At 36.5% G+C, this 18,494-nt stretch overlaps 1 protein-coding gene across 2 annotated transcripts in view; it reads right to left on the bottom strand.

The window, feature by feature from the left end:
* The window catches only part of PDE4B (phosphodiesterase 4B), a gene marked incomplete at both ends in the record, with an annotated part of 454,207 nt that extends 450,879 nt beyond the window's left edge, over positions 1–3,328 (bottom strand). Inside the window, one exon of one of the 2 annotated variants that reach the window (XM_080690739.1) lies at positions 3,273–3,328. In XM_080690739.1, the coding sequence (XP_080546865.1) occupies positions 3,273–3,328 (56 nt within the window). The remainder of the gene's footprint in view (positions 1–3,272) is intronic. The other variant, XM_080690737.1, reaches the window with a different exon arrangement.
* Between the last annotated feature and the right edge of the window lie 15,166 nt (positions 3,329–18,494).

The raw sequence follows: 18,494 nt of genomic DNA, 5'->3' as shown, positions 1-18,494 counted from the left end.
AAGTTGCAGAGGATCTTGCTAAATTGCTGAGACTGACTGCAAACATGCCATCCTCCTGTCTCAGCCTCCTAAGCACGGGGATTTCAGGAATGGCAACCATGTCTGGCTTATCTATTATTTATTTTTTTCCTGTGTCTCACCTATGCATAGGTCACTGGGTGCTTCTCTCTTAGTCTTTTTAGCCATTTCCCCCTTTGTAATTCCTCCCCAAATCCGTTGCTCTTTACCCTCTAACAATCTCATAATCCCTTTAATCTTAATTGCTTCTGTTCAGTACTTGGATGGAACTTAATTTACTTCTCCCAAATGCATACTGTTCCTAAGACACTCATCACACTGAGTCTCCTACTGAATGGATTTGTGTACTACAAGTATCTAAAGACAGGGATCGTGGTTCCTTCATTTGTGTATCCCCCCAGGCCCTGCCATGGTGTTCTGCAGGCAGTAAAGGTCTCTGCACTCAGTGTTCCTTCTACCAGAAATGGCCTTTTCCAGCTCTTCCCAGGGTTCACCCCTCACTGCTCAAACGTCATCTCTGCCCATATCCCATCTCACATTGTCCTTCCGTAAATACCCTGTTCTCACCATTCAAGCATTCTTTGCGCCCCTGACCAACTTCATTTTACTGTACAGCCACGATTACTTTATACTTTTACAAGTTGATTTCCTTTCTTCCCTCTAGAGTGGAAAATCCAAGGGGAGAATGATTTTGTACTATTTCTTGCTAAATTTCTAGAACCTAGAGCAATATTTGACATATAATAGGTGCTAAATTAATATTAGGTGACTGTTTACATCACTGAATAAATGTTTTCTAAGTTAAAATAAGTGAAAACATAATAAAAATATTCCTTATTGAAAGAGAAATATAATAGAAAATTAATTCAAGGGTGTGATCTATAAACTATAACCTGCTAAACTCAATGCTGCAATAAGAGGAGCAATACAACGTGAATCATCCATTATGGTCTTCTGCACTCTACGTGGAAGGCTGAGACTCACCATGAACAGTTCTAGGCTGATACATGAGTCATACAAAAGACATAAATGGGCCATTTTAAATTTTCTAGGAGTAGCCACATTAAAAAGTCACAGAAACTAGGTAGAATTTATTTAATAATATATTTCACTTAGCTTATTATAGCTAAAATATTATAATTTCAACATGCAATTAACATAGAAGATGATTAATTGTTTTGCATTTTTTAATATTTGTACCATGTATTCAAAATTCAAGATCTGTTTAATTTGCTTACAGCACATTTCCATCCAAACTAGTGCTTAAGAGTCACATGTGGTTGGGGGCTACCATATTGAACAGAATAAGCCTATGTAATATTTATACTCTCTAGTTTGGGGGGCTTAATAATCACTACATGTGTTTTATTTCTTTGTATATTTCTGTATGTTTGCATTCCTCCTTTTTTGACTGTGGCAACTATTCTTTTAAGGAGAATCAGGATTATTTCTCTAAGGATACAAGGGGGGAAATGGCTTGTCCATCTTTTATGGGCATTGTTAAGTTTTAATCTTTTATAAAACAGAATCTTGGGGCACATCATATGTAAATAGTATTAAAGGAGAATTTTAAATGTCTTTTTTATTAAGTAAAATAAAAGATTTTTAAATTTTAAAATTTTCCCTGGAGACATTCTAAGCACAGCATGGAAATTTTAACACAGCTTTTTATCACTTGTGCTGAGAAATTATAATGCAATATCAATAAAGGAAATTTTCTTCTGTTCCAGGAAGAGCAAAACAAAAAGAAAAAAGGAAAGGCAACATTGTCACCGGTGGTGAGACTAGAACAGGTGAGTTAGTTCTCTCAACACAGAAGAGTAGAAATGGCTTGGCAAAAGAGTGAGGTTTGTAGGCAAGGTCCAAAGTAGCATACTAAAGTCTCCCTTTGTCCCTGAGACTCTTAGAGGCTTCCCTCTGTCCCCAGGGCACACAGCTGAGAATTAATCCTTATATACCCGACCAAGGTTTGCCATAGCATGAGGTGAAAGGACCACAGAATCCAGGGAGTGAGCACCCAAAGCTAAGGGCCGGATAGTCTTTTGAATGGCCAGAGTTCCATTGAGAGGTTGGGTGGGAAGAGTTCTGGCAAAAAGAGAGAGAAATTCAAACTCTCGGTGAGCTGAGAAGGTGCACAGTTCACATTGAGAACAATCTTCTGCTGCACATGCCACCAAATGCCGAGACTGACAACCAAAGACCTGGGCAAAAGAACTCTGCCCCAAGTGCACAACAGCAGGGGCTAGTTTAAAGGGACAACAGAAGACATGGACAATACACCACCTCTCATCCCCCTTCTACTAGAATGCAATTGAATGTTAAGTTCTCTCTTTGCCTACATGTCACATAATTAAAGGAAAGGAATAGGAACTGAAAGAAATCCTGACAGATTGGGCATTTCCCCAAATGACCATTGGCATGTTTGATTCCTGCCCAGTTACTACCCATATCTGTGACATAGAGGATTTAATAGTAAGATGAGCTACTGCAGGAAGCAAACAAAAAAATACTTTTTTCTTCCCCTTTTATCCCTTCTTCCTTTTGCATATCTGATTAATGGCATATAATTTTTAGCTCAAAGAATAATTGGGTAAGGACTAGATGATTGAAGACTAGTCCACTGAAAGCAAAAAAATAATTAATCTCAACTGACTCAGATCCAAGCTATGAAGATAGTGAGTTTGCAGAATTTTTTAAATGACTTACAGTAGGACTTTTCAAACATAATGTACCTACCTAGTCACTCTGGGGTGCTGTTAACATACTGGCTATTAGGTGGGAGGTGGGTCTGAGAGTCTGCATTTCCAACACCAGACGAGGTTTTTACTGGCGGTCTAAGGACCACACTTGAGTAGCATATTCTGGGGATATACTACTCCAGCATATCACAAGCTTCTTAGGAAGTGACTTTCAAGGGTGAGCTGCACATGAGTAAAAGTGTGGAAGAAAGTTATCAAAGAATGGATGTCACAAGTAGTATAGAAAGAGGATTAAGCTGAGGGTGAGGATGTGAACACAGCCTGGAGATTGGCAATTGTGTGAGTGAACACCACAAAGCGGAAACTCAGCCCATCTGCAAGCTATGGAGGGATCTGTCCTCACTGTCCACCCCTCAGGACACTGGGCCCGGGTGCTGGAAATATCCATGCTATCAAAACCCCTAGCCACGGTCACTCTTGTCTGCCTTTGAACGGATTTATCGAACGACTTCTTTATTGAACAGACAGAGCGTGGGAGGAACCCAGCAACTCTACCTCTCGCTACTTACATCATCTGCTGTCACTGTCATCACACTCCTGCTCTTCTTCATTATAGAGGTGGGAAAGATTCCTTCTTAGGGTATCTGCTGTTCAGTGCAGCTTTGCTGACAATTGCTAAAACCTACGGGAGAAAATACACACACACAAGGACAGCTCTGTATCAGTTAATCAAAAAGATGTGGCACATTTTCTACACCAACATTTGAAATGTGTACAATGTGCATGTTTAAGCATAGATCACAATTTACCAAGCCAATTAAGTTTGATGTGCTGAGAAAAAAAGGTTCGCAAAATGCCCAAGTCTAATAAATCCACAAAAGCTATTTGGGGAGAGAGAATAAGAATCAAGGGTAAAAATAGAGTTCTCAAATAATCAATAATCATAAAGAATATGAAAATAAGTCATTTGTATAAGACTTTACAGCTTATAAGTACTTTCTTATGAAATATTTTATTGGATTTCCATGACATTTATAAGATTATTTTTATGTTTTTTTTTCTAATGAGAGACTAAAGGGTCAGAAAAAGTATTTGGTTAAGGTAATATAGTTAAAAGATATAAGATTCAGAATTTAAAATATATGACCCCATGTTACTGTAAAAAAAAAAAAACACAAACAAAAGAGGACCCAGGCATGGTGGTGCACGCTTGTAATACCAGTGCTTGGGAGGCTGAAACAGGAGGATCGCACTTGTTCAAAGCCAGCCTCAGCTACTTAGTGAGGCTCTCAGCAACTTAGTGAGACCCTGTTTCCAAATAAAATATAAAATATTTCTAGTAGTATAACCCAGAGGTAGAAATCCCCTGGGTTCTACCCTCAATGCCACACAAAAAAGGAAAAGAACACCAATATCTTTTTAAAGTACATAAGAGAGAGTCAGGCGTGGTGGCTCACATTTATAATCCCAGCGCTTGGGAGGCTGAGACAGGAGGATGGCACAGGTTCGAAGCCAGCCTCAGCTACTGAGTGAAGCTCTCAGCAACTTAGTGAGACCCTGTTTCCAAATGAAGTATAAAATGGGTCTGGGAATATAGCCCAGAGGTAGAAAAGCCTCTGGCTTCCACCCCCAGTACCACACACTCAAAAAAAGTACATAAGAGAAAAACCTTAATCTCAATTTAACTCACATGTGCATGTACACTGGCATATAACTTTAGCAGCCAATATTTTAAAAGAGCCTGGACTGGACTTCCAGGTTTACATCATAAATCTGGCCATTTTGAGGTGCTGCGGTTCATGATATTTGTTCCATGTAGATTTTTGGAAGAAACAGAAAGCCTGAATAACATTACCAAAATATAAGGCTGCACCCTGGTTCTGCAAGCTCCTGAGAAAAACTAGTCACCAGTTTATGAAGACAGGCCAAATGTAAAGTACAGCCACACCCTCTATGGCAAGAACATATGAAAAATTCTGAGTTTGCAAAATTCAACTGGAAGTAGATGTACTAGAAATTATCGAGTCCAGGAAGTTAGTACGTATGGTGGTTTCACAAGATCTTGGTATCAAAAGCATACTCATTGTTACTGAGCTTAAGAATTTCTATATGTTTCTCATTCTGAACATTTCAACTCTTAATATATGCCTGATTTAAAAATTCTGCTTCTCTTACATGAGGATATATATAGATTAAGAGTATGACAGAATTCTAGCTATGTGACTAGGAATACTAAGTAGTGGCACTGTACCATCACCCAGGAAACTGGGGTTGAATCTATAACACATAATTTGACTATATTGTGCGGGAGTTGGCAGTAAAGCTGACAAAACAGATAATGGAGTGGGGGAAGGAGACACTTGGCGTGTGTGAGTGTGCAAGGGAGAGACCACAGGCTCTTCAGAGATTTGGTTCAATATGCCAAGGGAAAAGTAGAGCCTGGACCAGACTCAAGGAAAAGAATCTCCTCAGCAGACATCAAGGGCTGATCATGTTCTCTTCTAAGGCTGACCAGACAGTGGCACTCAGAAGTTTAAAGCTTTTACTTTAAGGATGCTTGAAACAAAACAAAAGTAGACAATAGACATTATACCACAATTCTATTCAATTCAAGTGCCTCTATAGGGCTTGCATGGAAAAAAAAAAAAAAAGAAACAATTATATTTGTAAGTTTTAAAGAGTACAAAATAAATTTAGTTCTAAATTCAGGACCTAGAGCTATACATGCCCAATGTTTGTATCTCTATAAAAATTTGAACATAAAAATATTAAACTGTTTAAAATGACAAGAGTGGAAATATAAGGATGGCATGAGGTTTTTCTTTATTTCATGTATGTGTGGTGCTAGGCATTGAATCCAAGGCATTCTACCTCTGCGCTATGCCTCCAGTCTTTCTCTTTTTTGTTTTGAAATGGGGTCTTGCTAGACTGCTGAGAGTTTCACTAAGTTGCTGAGACTAGCTTTGAAGCTGAAATCCTCCTGTCTCCGCCTCCCAAGCACTAAGATTACAGGCATGTACCACCAGGCCAGGCTAAGGTCTCAGTTTTTTTGCTTTTTGGGGGAACAAGGTATTGGGGATTGAACCCAGGTACATTCTATCTTCAAATTATACCTTCAGCCCGTGTGTGTGTGTGTGTGTGTGTGTGTGTGTGTGTGTGTGTGTGTTTAATTTTTAAACAGGGTTTAAGTTGCTGAGGCTAGCCTTGAACCTGTGATTCTCCTTTCTAAGCCTCCCAAGTACTGGAATTTATAGGATTGTGACACCATATCTGGCTTCTTTTTGTTAAGTATTGAGTAGAATGTGCTTAGTAGCAATAAAGTAGAACAATATAGTGTTCAAAAATGTAGAAAAGAATTTAATGTGCCAAGGATATAATACATATAGAAAGTTGCTGTGGTAGGAAACTTATGCAAGCAAGAAGACAAAATGTTCCAGGGGAATATCAGTAGATCTTTCTAACATGCAAAAATAATTTTGTGAGGCTTTAGCCATAGAAATAAATTTAATATTTTATGATCCTTTGAATGTGAGAGTTTACTGGATATATTCCTTTGCCATCAACCAGGAAAATGTCCTGGCCAGAAAAAAAAAAAAAAAAAAAGAGGATTGCAAGTTAGAAAGCGGTGTTCCAAATTTTCTACAATAAAAATATGTTATTTTTATCTTCAGGGAAAAAAGGCAACATCTGTTATATAAGACAAGAAAAAGGAGTGCAAGAAATATAGAGACTATTTTCTGGAGAGTCCCCATCTGTTTCTCCAGATCTAGTCTTCCCTCAGTTTCCAGGGAGGCTTGTCCTTGGGAATTATGTCCATGGTCCCTCCAGCCACTGGGAGTGTGCAACCAGTGGGAAGCAGTTGCAGGATATCGAAAGGCAGGAGAGAAGAGATGCCTTTCTGTTGGCCACAGGATAGCAATGATAAAAGTCCTCTACCCTGGGACACAGATCCTCCAGTCATTCTTGTTTAGCCAAAGAACTAGTAGCAGCTTTCCACTGTTGCTAATTTCAAAATGGTGATCACCCCGTTTGTATTATCCTCAACCTTCCCCATACTTTTTATTAATAGTATCTCCATTTAACTCTTTTTCACTTTCTTTGGGAGTGTAATATGTTTTCCCCCAGGGTACTCACTGATAAAGACTTGCTCCAAACACTTTACAAAGTCAGACAACCATTTTAAACTAGCCCTTCGAAGTGCCTAGCACAGTGGCTGACAGGAGTACGTTTTGCATTAAAAATTTTTATTCAAAGAATAAATAAGATCTACTTGGAGTTCTAGAATGGTTGTAGTACTTTTATTTTTTAATTTATCTATTTAACTAATTTACTTATTTGGTACTGAGGATTTGAATCCAAGGACTTTCTACCTCTGAGCTACACCCCTAGCCCTACTTTATTTTATTTTATTTTTTTTGAAATAAGTTCTCACTACATCAAGGAGGGTTTTTACTAAGTTGGTAAAGCTGGCCATGTGATCCTCCTATCTCAACCTCCCAAATATTAGGATTACAAACCCTGTCATGACCTCCCAGATACAAGGATTATAAGCGTGCACAGCCATACCTGGCTGTTTTTGTACTTTTTTTGTGTGTGTGGTACTGGGGTTCCTGGAAACCCTTCTACCTCCGGGCTACACTCCCAGACCTATTTTATATTTTTATTTAGAAACAGGGTCTCTTAAGCCAGCAAGGCTGGCTTCAAACCAGCGCGATCCTCCTGTCTCAGCCTCGCAAGCGCGGGGATTACAAGTGTGCGCCACCACACCCAGCTGTTTTTGTACTTTTTATAAAGATCTTTAGGCATTAGCTCAAATTGCTTTCATGAGGCAGAAACAGTTTTATGTCCTCTCTCATGGGTGGCAACTTTGTGTTTGGGAATTTGGAGACACATAAATAATAGAGATTAAATATATTATTGCTGATTGCAGGTATCTATTACTTTCAGTTTAGTCTAGCATAAATTAAGGATTTACTCTGAATCAGTTAAGCTTTCTACATACATCATTTCAACATTCTCATAAGGGAAACTAAGCAAATGAAATCAGTACAGTCATCATGACAGAGAGGAAGTCAATTCATAGACTAACAAGAAAACATGGCAAATCACACACTCCCCTCGTTAAGGCCCCACAATTCTATTTTCAAAACCAAGCCCCTTAACCTATCACTATACAGCTGCTCGGGTATTAGTAACATCTTTTCAAGGTGGAAGTAAATGAAATGCTTTTAATTTACTTATTTATATTTTACTTTTTCTAATGTTGTAAATACAAGTTAAGTTGATCAGTTTTCTAAAACCATGCTCTCAATCGTATAATAACTAAAGGGAATAATTTTTAAAATACTAGAGTTTTTAAATGCTAAGATTATTCTTTCATTACAAAATTTGCTTCTCAATAAATAGAACACCATATGCTTTGCTGAAACAAAGTGTTTCTAAGAATTGCTCAGGTGATGAGTAAGTATAATGACTATAAATTCCACTTCTTATATACTTTTAATATTTTCCCCATGGTTTTATATTTCCCCACTTAAAAATGCTTTTATTTAAACTTATAGCAGTCCCCCATAGCATTTTAGAGACAAGGACTGTGATATTCTTTATGTAATTGTACCTCTTCCTCTTTTCCCTTTTCCCACATAGATTTAAAGTATAAAAGAAGGAAAAAGACCCTTTCTACTGTAGCAAAAGTATTCCTTTAACCTTCAACAGGTTTAGGGTATTAGCAATAGTGATCCCTAGTTTATAGAAATTTTAATGCATAATATAATAATTTAAATCTCCTAAATCATGGTTATATGTCAGACTAAACCAGGCAGAAATAAGAAAAATAAAAGTGATATATGGAGTGCTTAGGAATGCTACTTTTTTCAGTTTAAAATTTCTCCTTTATGCTAGAGATTACTGCCAATAAAATTCCACTTTATCATTAGTGTAATTAATTTATGGAACATTCTGAACTTGGTAGAACACAGGTATAAATGAATTTGTTTTCCAGTAACTTTTCATATGCAATGCCAAATCTATTTCCCCTTCCATAATCATAGGTCAGTCTGAGTTCATAACTCCATTCCTATGACTAATTTCAGTTGTGTCTCTTTCCCCTTTGTCCACCTCAATGGTGGGTGTATAGTACTTGGAGTATAAAGAAGAAATGGTCTTCATCCTCCTCCTTCTGCTTTTCAGTTTCTAGCCTTCCACATTGTGGCAGATTAGAATAATTGAAAAAACAGGTGAAATGCTTGCCTACCTGGGTATCTAAGGGCAGTCCTTTTTAAAGTACCACTGCTTCTCTGCCCAAATCAGACTATACATTGATGACTTCTCTGAGGCATGCATCCAGATGCTTGCTTCTTCTAAGGCACAAATTAGAGCTTTCACACTGGGAAGAAATGACTTATCTAGCCTCCCCAATTCCCACCTTATTGGTACACACTGACATTCTTGCTGGCAGGTTCCCCTTGCCAAAGGGTCTATTCTCTTGATGGAATGATGACATGATGGCTTCAAGCCACAGTGTCCAGAATAAGGGGTCAAGGAATGGGCTGCTTTGCTGCTATTTCTTCTCTCTGCCTACTATATCTCTCTACTTTTCTTTCTCCTTGCTCAAATAGGCAAGATGAGAAAGTCTCCTGCATATGTGACCAAAAGAGAAATAAGAAACCATTAGTTACTTACCATGTTTTTCAACCCGAAACCAACCATTAGAACATCTGCTCTGTGATACTGCTGAGGTATAGAAAACTACATTTCACAGATTCTCTTCCCAGCTAGCTTTCTTTAGATGATGACAATGGGAATCACTGGTAGAAAACTAGAAGACAGCTGGGAAGAAGGGACCTCTTCCTCCTCCCAGAGTATAAACAACTTGTATACTCCCTCTTGGGAGACCCACAACAGTCTACCTATGACCCCCTCAGAGGTCTGATTATAGGCTTTAGAGTGAACATTTGGTGGTCCCAACTCCTATAGTATTGACCTCTTCTATTATGGCTTGGATCTGTTGTGTCCCTCCAAACCTTATGTGTTAGGCACTACAGCAATGTTCAAATGTGAAATTATTGAATTATAAGGGCTTTAACTTCATCAGTGGATTTAAACACTGATGGATTGATAATTTGAAAGAACTTGTCAGGTGGAAACTATAGTCAGGTGGGGCATGGATAGAGAAATAGGTCACCAGTGGATGGCCTTGGAGACTTTATCTGTCCCTGGATTCCTCTTCTCTTTGTATCTGTTTGCCAGCTGTCATGAGCTGAGCAGCTTTCCTCCACCGGGCCCTCTTGCCATGATGTTTCTGCCTTGGAGCCAGCCAACCATGAACTGAGCCACTGAAATCATGAAAAAAATGATTTTCTCCTCTAAGTTGTTCATGTCAGATATTTTAGTCACAGTGATGCAAAGCTAATATACCTTTTCTGCCCTTTTAGACTTTTTCATACTCTATTCTTTTTTTCCTCCCTCATTCCTAGGAGTTACAGCTGCTTATTGCAATGAACTAATCATTAGATTACCTAGAGTCCTCATTTTATTTTCATCATCCTATACCTGTATAATAAATTTCTTATATTAAATCCCCCTTGTTTTCCCAAATGGAACCTGATGGATACAGAACAGAATCTTCCCTTTTTTGAAGATATTCCCACCTTCTCTAGAAGTAGTTCTTCATTTTCTGCAGGTCAATAAATCTTTCCAAATACCACTTTTCATATCCCTCTCACTTCACCCAGAGTCTATCTCTATGAGATTTGAATGGTTGCCGGGATGACAGTTGATATCAGAACTTGTTGGTATCAAAACCTGACAATATTTGTGTCTGGTACCCCTAAGAAAATGTAGAGTACTTCAGTGATTCTCCACCCATTAGCCAGTTACAATCATCCTTTCTAGCTTAACAGGAAATGTTTATCTATCATCCCTTTGGAGTAAAAATGTCAATTTATGAAAGAATATAAAATAATGAGGAAAAGGTATATCTTTCTTTTCTTAATGACCTTAACTTCATGAATAACTGATAACTCTGTCATTTCTCAAATTCTTTGGAATTTTGTCAACCTATAAGTTATTGTCTACATTAGATCAATGGGTCTTAGTTTTTATTTGTTCATTTTGCTTTTTAATAACATAAAGACTATTTAAAAAATAAGAATTTTCTTGTTTGAGATAACATCTAATGTATGAATTGGAGAAAAAAATGATAGACAAAGAGAAGCCTGAATCATTATCTCCATACCCAGACCTATATCCTCTAAGGTATAGCTATCTACTGAGCTCTGGGTCTCCAGATTTGCCTCAAATCTCAGAAGAAGGAATTGAATTATAATTGTCTATAAACATTATGAATCTAATAATATTTCAAGAACATACTAGAAATAAAGACAACCTATAAAAACCACCCTAAAGACTCAACAATTGCATAAACATGTCCAGAATTCAATACATCAAGTATTAAACTCCTCCCTTGAGTTTGCATCTACTGGTCTCATCACACTTTTAGAAATTAAGACTTGTACACTCAATTACTGCTGCTTTCAGATTTGAATGCTGAGAAGATAAACAAGATAGACAAATATACTTTCTCCTAAAATCTGTTGTTGTGGGATGATGCAAATAATATAGAGCAAATAAATTTGAAAAAATTTACATGCAATAAGTTATGCTCTGTGCAAAGCTATTCAAGACTGGAAAAGGTTGAATCCAACATTTAGATGTGAGAATTTCTTGGGGAAAAAATTAGCTTGTTCAATTTGTAATAAGCATCAAGGGCTGTTGAGATTAAAAATTGCAAAGCATTAGGAATTAATGTGAACTTAAGCCATTAGCTTAGTATGCTGAAACGCTAAGTAACAAAGAGATAATGGAATTCTTTTAATAGTCATCAGACAGCAAAGTAGCTATGCTAAATGCAGCTCTGAGTAAACAGTGTCTCCTGAACTACCACTTAAGACCATTTCTACTGCAAAATATATATATTGCACATTACTGATAGAGTACAAATTTGAAATCAATACCCATGTTGATGGAAAAAGAAAATTGTTAGTATATGATTTGCTTGAATGTTAATTTCCAAAAGTGACATAACAGAGAAAAAATGGCAAATTAATTCCATGCTTCTCTTGTATAAATGATGCCTTAATAGATTTCAGAGTAAATTTCTCTGCAGTAAATACTAAGGGAAAAATTTTAAGAAATTAATCTATTTCCCATATTCTAAAAAAGTAACTGATGCCACTAATTAATCTTTTTTTGATTAAAATCATGAGGTGACAAATCAATTGTTTTGTTTCTCAATCACTTTTGCTTCCATCTAAAATATGGGGCAAGAAGAGATCCTATTATGTTACTCAGCTTTCCATCCCTGTGACAAAATACCTCAGATAAATAGTTTATAAAGAGAAAAGATTTATTTTGGTTCAAGGTTTAGAAAATTTCAATCCATGATCATTTGGTGCTATTGCTTTAGGCCTGCAGCACCACAGTACCTTGTGGTCATAACACCTGTTAGAGAAAGTCTGTTCACCTTATAGTGGCAAGGAGACAGAGAGAGGAGAGAAGGTTTGGGTCCCAATATCCCCTTCAAAGTCATGACCCAGCGACCTAACTTCCTCCCACTAGTACTCACATCTTAAAGGCTTAACCACCTCCCAAGAGTACTACAGGCTGGGGACCAAGCCTTTAGTACATGGGTCATCAATCCAGAGACAAAACATAGCATTACATTCAAGTCAATGAATAATTTGGTTTTTCAAACTCTCTCAACATCTGAGGGTTTTGATTTCTAAGATCTCCAAAGTAAATATGTAATTAAAGAAGGCTTCGAAAAGATTAGAAAAACTTTACCATTTCTGAAATGAACCACAGAAAGCATAAAAACTGACGAAAGGAAAACTATGACTGAAGCATATTCAAATCAACTGATAAGTATCTTCTGAGTATCTGCTCATGGTCAAATTTGGATCTTATAATGCTACCCTCAGAACTATTTAGTAATTTTCATGAGTCTGTTATAACTGCTCATAAATTATGGTTGATATTGTCAACTTTTAATAGGAGTAAAGAAGTTTAAATTACACTTGTGATCCCAAATCCCCATTTTTAATCCATCATGAATATTGACCACTTCTTTCTTATTAGTTTCTCAACCACAACAGCAACCACAACAACAATTATCAAAAGCCCAACAGGTAACAGAGAGATAACAGAGATTTGCTAGACAATGTCAACAATACAAGCCTGAGTATGACACAACCTTAGGAAGCCCATTGCCTACTCTTAGAAGAACCAATGACTATTCATTCTACGACACCGAGTGCATCCTTGCCATGTGTCAGGCTCCCAGCGCAGTGTGAGAGTACTGTGACAGGAACCGACAACGAGTTCATTAGGTGAGCACAAGATGGAAGGCCACCCACCTGGGCAAAGAGTGGTCAAGGACAGCTCCAGTGAGGATGCTACAGTCCTTTCACATGCACTGTACCTAAAGAACAAAGCAAAAGATCTTGAGCCCACCACCATCTATCCTTCAGAGTGATCATTTAAAAATGCAAAAATTCTTGTATTACTCCCCTACTTAGAATTCATCATGGCTTCTGTTATGTTCAGGATAATGCAAAATATTTGACATGATGATTAATAATATAAGTCCCTACTGATCAAGTCCCTGCTTGTGGTTGGAGCCTCAACTTCCTACCCAGGCTCCCACTCGTTTCACTTTATCCCTTTAATTCATTTGTGTTTAGAGTTTATCTAGCACCAGGCCATGTCTTTCTTGTCTCAGAACTTCTGTTGTTATACTAGGGATTGATCCCAGGAGCATTCTACCTCTAAAGCTACACCCCAGCCTTATTTATTTATTTTTTAATTTTGAAACAGGGTCTCACTAAATTGTGAAGGGCCTTGCCATGTAGCTGTGGCTATTCTCCTCTCTCTGCCTCCCAAGTACTGGGATTACAAGCGTATATCACCACGCTTGGCTTCTCAGAATTTTTTTACACTGCAATACATACTCATTTTGCCAGGTTAATCCATCCTTTAGTTTTTAGCCTTAATGGGGTTTTTAAGGAAAGCCCTTACTGACTTCCCTTACTTTCTTCAAGGTCCTCTTATCCCTCATATTAACAGTATTTGTAACAATTACATATGTATTTGTATGAACTCATAATACCCCCTGTGCAAGCAATACATAGTTTCTGGGGTAAAATGTTTGAATGAATAAAATAGGTTCTATGCCTCTTCCTAGATGCGCTGGAAGTGTGATCACCCACAGGCAGTGGATAGGAGGAAGCAGGTACAGAAGCTGGATGCCTGGTGAGCAGCAGCTCACAGATAAACATTGACAGGATAGATATTTTTCCTTTTATGGTGGGGATTATGAATGACTCTGTACAAGTATTATTCTGTACAAGTATTATTCTATAGTCTCTAAAATGTAACCTTTTATAGAGTTCTCACAACCATGCTTATCTCTATTTTATAGGTGAGAATTCTGACACACAGAAAGGGCAAATGATGTATCCAAACTCACTCATCAAGGGAAACACAGACAGGATTCATACGGAGGCGTTGTGCCTATGAAACTTATGAAAGCAGACTTTATCTGCTGCAGCCAAGAACAAGTAGGAAATAAGATGGGTCAGGGCCAAGATAGGGAACAAGTAGGAAATAAGATGGGTCAGGGCCAAAGATATGGAGGGCAATGAGGAACAAAAGTAAGATTTCAGAAGAAGAAAGGTAGCAGATTTTTTAAATGATAGATACAAAATAGAAGTGAACAACTACCATGCAGTGTCACCTCATAGAAATTTATATTAAATTTGAAAACAAGTCATGTGTACAAAACAATAGCTCTAAAACATAACCTAAGAAGCATAATAATTTGCCTATTTCTTAGCTTATGTGAAAATGAGAATTTATGAGTTTTTTTTATTTCAACTGAGTTTTTGCTTCAATATTTAAAATTATCTTGAATTAATGCAGAAGGTATTTATTCAGTGGTGTAATGTCTCTAGATCTTTTAAAATTGTCCACCAGTACCATAATCTTTGAGACATGTATAAGGTAGACAGATCTTTGGCCCAAGTCTACTTTTTAGGCTCAAAGGCCCTAGCATTAATTAATTTTTTTCCTGAGAAGACTGAAACAATAAAGTGTAATAGCTCATTATTATCGTAAGTAAGCAAGCACACATATTTTCTATAGGTTTCTTTCTCAGAAATATGAATACTACATCATTTAGACTTCCTATGAGGAAGACCACAAAGTATGAAGCATCTTCCCAGGACCTCAAATAACTTAATGGCATGATACTCACTGATTCAGCTGAATTAATTAGATATTAACTCTGGCAATGATGAATGCCTAGTTACAAAGCCAATACCCAACTTTGGGCCAAATATTCTGTCCCAGTACTAAAAGACCAAGGGAACCAGGTCTATATAGACATATGCAAAAAGAAGCAATCACATATATACTTTATCTTCAAATCTATCATTTCCATCTCTATTTTTTGAGATGTAAAATTAGGCTTTGTTCTAAAAATGAACAAACCTATGGATCTAACAAGTACCTAATATATTTGATATGTAGGGAATAAAGAAACCAAAATAATTTATATTTGATTACAAAAAGGCTTATTATTCACTACATTTCAATTTACATCTATTTATATTCTGGGGCTCTAAGTAAGATTTCAGCTGACAAGAGTTTCTGCTAATTAAAAAGCAAGGCCGGAAATCTACTACAGTGCTGCCTATAATATCCTCCCTTTAAACACCTTAAGGCTGTGGGTTTCAAACTATTTGTTCAAGGACCATCATTGCAGCTTTTGCCACATATGGTTCTCTCATTTTACGGATATAACATAGAATTGACTGGTCATTTACCTAGTTAGTTACATAACTAGGACTAAACTTCTAGTAACCTGGCTTTTGGTCCACAGTTTATTCTACTACAGTATTCCTTGTAAATTAAAGATTTGTTTTGTTTTGTGTTTGGCAAAGGCTTAATTATACATTAGGGAATGTCCAAAACTTAAAGATAAAAATCAACACCAAGAAATGTATTTAATGAATTAATATACACATGTACACAGGCATCCATTTTAACATTCATCTATTCATCTGTTTATCCAGCAACCATTTGCTGAGAGCTAATGATGACTATGTACTATATAGGCACTGAGGACACACAGATTCAAAAGAATGATTCTACAAGGATTGTGGAGTTCAAGTAGAGATTAGTGTGACAATGAACAACTGATACAACCAGCAACATCACAGAAGTACTTAGGAGGTGCACCAACACCACAGAGGAAGGCTATGTATGTCTGCCCACCAGTACCAAGGAAGGTTTCACCGAAAAGGTAAATCAGAACTCTGCCCCCATAAGTAGAACTTTATCAGGAAGATAAAAATATTAGTTTATTCATAAACAAAAGAAGATTTCTCAGGGACTTTTAGCTACCAGTAAGAAGCTCAATTAGTGGCTATGCAATCGTTAATGACTCATTCGATCCTTCTAACTTTGTATTTCTACTGGTGAAGAGCAACTAATTTTGCTCTATATTCCTGATACAGCCACAATAGTATGTGATCAAAATAAGAAAATTTTAAAATTATTGCATGTTTTAAGAAAAAGGGAACAATAATATTTCTAGTACTAGTGAGAGGCATTTGTAGATTCCCCAATAGAAACTCTGTCTAATGAAAGCCAATGTTGTGTACAGGAAAAGTCTCTGAAACTAAATTCAGAAAAGTCAGGACTGAGACTCCAATTCTGTCCCATATTAACCATGGTACATTCAGCAATTTACTTGACCTTTTTGAAACAGTGTTCTTATAAAAATAGGGACAATGCCACCTATCTCATAGGGTTATTGTGAGGGCCAAATAAAACAGTGAGTGCTACCTGACAAGGTCCTGCATGTAATAAGCCCTCATTAAATGTTTTGCTCAATTATAATCTCATTAACACATTTCAGTTGTCTTATTATCTTCACTTCACCACAAAGAAAAATACAGTTGAAATAACACAACCTTATATAACTCTGCTTTAGAGCTATTTAGGCCAGAATTTTCTTAATAGAGAATATGTAATAAATGCTTCATAAGAGAGAGTCTTTGGGGATAAGAACAGGTAGTTGAGATGAATTTGACAAGGTAAACATCATAATTACCACAAAAGGACAAAGCATAAGATGAGAAAATAATATAATGACTGAAAGGATATTAATCCCAAGTCCTTTAAACTACAGTCTATTCATGGTTGATTACAGTTAATAACACATGCAGACAAATGATTATCCAATGATGAATGTACTCTATGATACTTTTCCTCAGTAATCAATGAATAACAAAACCACCAATTTTTGTCTTTTATTATGAAGATAAACAACATACCCAGATCACCAAAAGTCTTTTCAGGTTGTCATTAAACATGGGTCATTTACAATAACCAATCCAGACTAAAGAACTTTATTTTCTACTGTATGTTTTATAGAAATTGTATATAAAAGTAGAAACGCAGGTACAATTTTTAAAAATCATAACTGATTTCAAATAGAGAATACAAAGGGTACACAAAATTCTCTGCTTATTTCTTAGGGGACTCATATGATTTCAGTTATTATTTTCTTTTTATCTTTGCCCAGATGATAATAATTATCATTATCATTTGTTAAGCATGCTCCATCTACTATTGTATTAAGGAACACTGAAAAAAATAAAATTTCCTTTATATCCCACAGTTCATATTCATGTATATGTGTGTTTCCTTGCTTCATTATCATGTAGTCATTATTTTTAATACTTGATGGGAAATGAGACAGTGGTCTCAATTCTAAATTTTATGAGCAAATCATTCATTTATATAAAGAAAATTCATGATATATATTTACTATTTGACAAACATTACTAACAGAAGACAGTCTGCCTAGTAAAGAGCACATAGCCCAAGACAGGTGTTGAAGGGGCACTAACAGGGCCTATGTGTTATACAGGACACAATCCCTGGAATGGACTGACGAGCATTAAGAGGTAGGTCATAGATTTACATAAGAGCATGGTTCTGAAGGTTGAATGAACTCCACTGAAGAGAAATAGAAGAATAATCCAGTTGGAAGGAACATCAAAGACATATTCCATATAATGATGTGCTTAGGGTGTTAAACATAGTTTGTGTTGATCTGAAGGATAAAGAGGAATGAAGGACATAGTGGGGGAAAAATGTACAAGAAACAAAATAGCTTGGTATTTTAAGGTTGGTATTTTAAGGTATTTTAAGGAAGATGATTTTGAATAATTATGAGCAGGAGATCAATATATTCAGCTCTACACTCAAACTATGTTTTCATGGCAATATAAAAGTAATTAGAAAGAAATAGACTCTTGAATGAAGGGTAGTGATAAGATTAAAAGGATTATCAAAAATAGGAAGAAAAGAAAGAAAACAGTGACAGGTGAAAGGTATAAGAAACTTTAAGAGACATAACAGACATAAGAAAAGTCAAACAAAAATTATTTCTAAACAGACTAATTAGACGGTCATCAGGTGCCTTTGAAGAAGAAAGACTCAAATAATAGAGCTAGAAGCCTGATTTGAAGGGCCACAAAATGAAATCAACATCTTTTTGGGTCTTAAACCCTTAGGCGTTGAGAATGTATTCTCTTGTGGCATTCAAAATAAAAACAACTCAATAGAGTCAATTTAGGTTAGCTGAGAAGAAATAAAGACTAAAAGAAGTCATTCACACAGCCAACCCTTTTACTAAAAAGGACT

This window comes from Muscardinus avellanarius (assembly GCF_963383645.1).
Source record: "Muscardinus avellanarius genome assembly, chromosome: 3".
NCBI lineage: Eukaryota > Metazoa > Chordata > Mammalia > Rodentia > Gliridae > Muscardinus > Muscardinus avellanarius.
This window is presented reverse-complemented; position numbering and strand designations above follow the sequence as displayed.